The following is a 4,669-nucleotide window of genomic DNA, read 5'->3' as shown; positions in this document are numbered from 1 at the left end:
GGGAGGTCTGGTGCCCAGCCGGGGGCTCACAGGCCGGGGCGGCGGAGCCGGGGCTTGAACCCGCTCCCAGGCCCGTCCTTGACCCCCTGGGCACCAGGGAAGCTTTTTCTTAATCAGTTGAATTTATGCCTCTGGATTCAGGAGCTGTTGGGAGTCCTCCTGTTGAAGGGACCTTGCTGACCCGGACGAGGTTCTCAGAGGCTGTCCCTGCTCAGTCTTGGGTCTCTTTAAGGGACTGCTGTGACCTGACCAGATCTAGAAGGTGATTCCTGCTCCATTTCACAGATGAGGAAACTGAGGACCCGAGAGGAGAAGCAGCTTATGCAAAGTCACCCATCAACCGAACGGGGACCCAAATGGCCATGTGGGGCCCCTTGTCCAGATGCCGTGGTAGGGAAGGGGTGGAGGGAGAGGATGCTCCTGGGCCCCCTGAACCACAGGAGGGGCCAGGCCACCCGGGACCCTGCGCGTGGCCCTGCTCACCCCGGGTGGACCGCCCGCCTGTCCAGGGGCCACACCTGAGCGAACACCTGCTCAGGGCAGGCAGGCGTGGGCGCCGGCCTCGGCCATTCCTGTGCCCCAGGGATGGAGAGCTGCCCTAAGGGGCCAAAGGGCAGCAGGGACCCTTGGTAAGACCTGGAGACGCTCTGGGCTGTCAACTAGAGGTAGACGGGCGCTGCTGGCAGCTAGCGGGCAGAGACAAAAGACCCCAGTACCAGGACAGCCCCCAGCCCCAAAAGCCAACCACTCCCAGACCGAGAAGCCTGGGCAGAGCCGCCAGTCAGGGAGAGCAGGTGAGGCCCCAGCAGAGGCCGGCAGACCCTGGAGCAACGGTCCACCCGCCCTACCCAGCTGTGCCCAGGACGCGCCAAACACGCCAGGGATAAAACCAAAGTTGTCCCTAGGACCAGCTGCCCACGAGCCAGCCAGCCTCCCGGGCCAGCCTGCTCTCCTCTGGCCAGCGGCTGTCTGTCCTGGACACGGGACCACAGTCCCTCTGTGGGGCGCAGGGCTCACACCCGTGGAGCTGGGTCACACCTGCGGGGCCCCAGCCAGCCGTTCTCCCGGCAGGCATCTCCACCCCCACCGGGGAACGAGCCGGCCAGCTGGCGGGGCTGGACAGGCCTCCCGGCTTGTCAGCAGGAGCGACAGGGCCACCGTCAACAGACCTCATCTCCAGGGGGTCAGTGATCAACAAGGGGCGGTTCCCTCCCTCCGAGTCCAGCCCCCGCTCCCTAGCCCAGCCTCCACGCGCCTCCGGGCATCGCCAGCTGCTCCCCACACGCCCAGGCCAGCTCCGGGTCCAGCCCATCACCGTCCAGCCCATCACTGGCCTTACCGCTCCCTCTTGCGGTTGGGGAGAGAGAAGGTAATTGACGTTGCCTCAGGTCACCCAGCTGGTGGACAGAGGGGCCTGGCCCTGCAGAGTCTGGCTCCCAGGCCAGGCTGACCACCCAAATGCAAATTCTGAGCTCGTTCCTGAACACCAGGCCCCGTGGCCCTGGTGTGAAGGGCGACCTCTACGCTGAAGCCACTCAGTGCAGGGACGGCTTGACCACCATGGAGAAGACGATGGCCCTAGCCGTCCTGTCCTTGGATGCGACTTCCAGGACCGTGTGGGGGTGTTCACACCTGGGCTTGGGTGGTGGGCGTCACGGGTTTGGGATTGATTGTGTGTGTGTGTGTGTGTGTGTGTGTGTGCGCGCACGCACGCGTCCGTCTGTCCGTCCCCACGCGGGGTGCCTGTGACTTGCTGCACTCCCAGGTCTTGGTACACTCGTGTCCCTGTGTTGGGTCAACACGGGTGGTGCTAGGGACACTCCCCATGAGGTACGTGGGACTCTAAAGAACGTGGTAAGGGGGACACAGAGGCAGCACTGACCACTTCCGGTACCTCCAGCCTTGGGAGAGGATCAGAGCAGAGCCACCTGGGGAGGCCCCCTGCACAGGGGAGGCACCTGTCTCGTGGAGTCCCCTGCTTGCCAGGCACAGGGTGACCTCCAGTGTCCCCGACCTGCTGCCACCAGGGAGCACGTGAGCAGCAGTGTCCCTGCCCTCGGCCGAGCCCCAAGTTCCCGCTTTGGGGTCAGTAAACAGTCTGCTTGGGGCATTCGCCGCCCTGGGGATGGACGTGCGTCTCATGCCCCAGGGACCTGGCGCATGCCACGCTGCAGCCTGCTGTGTATGTGCATGTGTCCGGGACGGTGGCCGTCCCCACACTCCCCATGTGTCTGTGTGCACCTGCAAATGGCATGTTTGCGTGTGCATCTGCACCTCCAGGTGTGTGTGCAGATCTTCGTGCCTTTTCCGTGTGTGTGTGGTGTCCGTGTGTCCGTGTCCCTGGGTGGGCGTGTGTCCCTGCAGGCCCCGTGAGTGGCAGGAAGGGCTGACTTCGCCGTGAGCAAGCCTCGGTGTGTCCTGGTCTGTGTGCATGTTCCCGCGTGAGCCAACTGCGCCGTGTCCTCGCCTCGGTGCAAATGCGCCTCTGTGCACGCGTCTCAGGGTGCGAGGGGCCTTGGCTGGGGCTCTCGACGTGGAGAGGCGGAGGAGGGGTAACTGGGAAAAGCACTTTCCCTTTCGATTTTCTATATTTGGCAGAAGAAAACAAACTCCCCGGTTCTCTCCGTTCTCTCCGTGGGGAGCAGGGAAAGCTGGGCTCGGCGGAGGCGGGGAGGGGGACGCAGACGCTCCCAGACCAGCCAGAGGTCCCGCCGCCTGCCGCGCCCGGGACAGGCTGCCAGACCGGGAGGGCAGAGGCCTGCTGGACGGCCAGTGCCCACGGCCACTCAGGGGCCCGGCAGGGCCAGGGGACCGACAGCGGCCAGGGCAGAGCAGGGTCCAGAAGGCAATGCCCGCTGCGGACGGAGGCCCCGGGGGTGCGCCGGGCCAGCAGCCGCCTCTTCACACGTCGGAGCAGATCTGAGGGCAAAGGTCTCCAAGTGGAAGGTCTGAGCAACTCTGATCAGTAGTTCAGCAGAACAAGAGGGGGGCGTCTTAGTCCTCACGCCCGCGGCCTCACGCACCCAAGAGCCCGTGGGCCTGTTCCCTTCCGCAAGCAGCCCCCGCAGAGGTGGGCCACACAGGGACCAGCAGACGGACAATGGAGGCACAGGGACCCTGGGGACCCAAGGTGCCGGCCGGAAAGATGGACCAGCTGGACCTCACCCAAGGAAAGAGCTGCACCCGCCAAGACACCACGGGAGAGGCGGCGGCCAAGAGCAGGGGACAGACCCAGCGGGAAAGCGCCCAAGCCCGGCACACAGAGGGCAGGTGACGGGGATGGCAGGGGGAAGCAAGGGCAGGAAGGGTCAGCGTTGCCGTGATCCCGGGGTCCCCGAGGGGAGGGCGTGGGAGTCTTCTGGAGCCGCTCGCCAGCCCCGTCCTGCCTGGGACGCTGCAGGACCAGCAGGTTTGCAGACACCCCTGCACCCAGCACAGCGCGGCCTCCCGACAGCAGAGACGAGCGTGTGACAAAAGCCACACCCCAGGGGCCGCAGTGGACGCGGTCACTCAGAGCCAAGTGAGGGTCTCCGTCCGGAGCTTATACAACAGCCAGGTCTGAGTGGGTGTCCACGCTGGGGGCAGGGGGCAGGGGGCAGGGGACAGGGGGCAGGGGGCGCCAGGGGCACCAGGGACCCTGCTGTCTTCACGACATGCCGAAAATTATCCCAAAATAAGGTTCTTAGACACTCTCCCTCTCTGCCTCCTTCCCACCGTCCCTCTCCCTCCGTCCCCGAGTCGCACAGGACCCGCCTGGACGTGCCCAGCACACTGTCCTTGCCGACGAGGGCCCAGCCACACGCGCAGCCGGGGAGGCGCCAGCTCTGCAGAGGGACAGGACAGCAGGCGGCAGGGAGGAGGCTGGGCTCCAGGTGCCGCCAGCCTCCCCGCCCGGCTCTCTCTGTGCCACCCTGGCACCAGCAGCCCCACCAGCCGCTCCCTGGACGCTCCACACACACGAGATGTGACCCGTCCGTGATCTGCTGCGACAGCCCCACCCTGCAGACGGGGAAACCGAGTCCTGGACAAGCGTCTGGCCCGAGGTCGTGCTGAGGGACACTGCGCTGTCGGCCGGCACGTGCGGCCATCAGGTGAGTAGATGGGGGAGGGGGCAACACCTGGGGGGAGCCAGACCCTGCCCAGCATTGGCTGAGCCCAGGGCAGGTCTGGGATGGACAGGGCCCACGTCCCTGCGACCAGCACGTGGACGATGCCTCTGGGCCATCCTGGCTGGCTGAGCGGATCACCCTGCCCGGTGGACAGGCGGCCCCAGCCCACTGCCCTGGGCTGCCAGACCCTCCTGGAGACCCCTCGGCCAGCACCAGGACCCGACTGGCCCAGCACTGGCCTGGGTGTTTCTGCGCCTGCTTGTGGGCTGGCGCCCTCTGACCCCTTGCCCACTACCAGCCTGGGACAGGACAGGGAGTGACAAGTGACACCTCCCCTCCCCAGGCGGTGGGCATTCCCGAGGGCCACAGGAAGCTGGCGCTGAACAGGTGGGCAAGCTAAGCGGCCTGTGCCCCGTGCCTCGGTCTCCTCGTCTGTGGGACGGGGCGGGAGGGCGATGCAGGGGCGGCGGGAGGGCGATGCAGGGGCGACGGGAGGGCGATGCAGGGGCGACAGGAGGGCAGGCCGGCCGCCACGCAGGGTGGAGCTGGCTGGCTCACGC

The 4,669-nt window shown here is 66.5% G+C and overlaps 1 protein-coding gene across 1 annotated transcript; it reads left to right on the top strand.

Moving 5' to 3' along the window:
• Positions 1-1,825: 1,825 nt before the first annotated feature.
• LOC124969952 (uncharacterized) lies at positions 1,826-4,159 on the top strand. Its single transcript, XM_047532954.1, has 4 exons — positions 1,826-1,830; positions 2,967-3,270; positions 3,401-3,556; positions 3,747-4,159. Exons 1-4 carry the CDS (start codon positions 1,826-1,828, stop codon positions 3,966-3,968), a joined length of 687 nt encoding a protein of 228 aa, XP_047388910.1. The 3' UTR covers positions 3,969-4,159.
• Positions 4,160-4,669: the final 510 nt, after the last annotated feature.

This window comes from Sciurus carolinensis, chromosome 18 (genome assembly GCF_902686445.1).
Source record: "Sciurus carolinensis chromosome 18, mSciCar1.2, whole genome shotgun sequence".
In the NCBI taxonomy this organism is placed as follows: domain Eukaryota; kingdom Metazoa; phylum Chordata; class Mammalia; order Rodentia; family Sciuridae; genus Sciurus; species Sciurus carolinensis.
This window is presented reverse-complemented; position numbering and strand designations above follow the sequence as displayed.

Bases quoted from the DNA above. Each gene is read 5' to 3' on its own strand.
- LOC124969952 (XM_047532954.1), top strand. The intron at 3,271-3,400 runs GTGACGGGGATG...GGGACGCTGCAG, and splicing joins GCCCGGCACACAGAGGGCAG to GACCAGCAGGTTTGCAGACA. The intron at 3,557-3,746 runs GTCTGAGTGGGT...CGAGTCGCACAG, and splicing joins GGAGCTTATACAACAGCCAG to GACCCGCCTGGACGTGCCCA.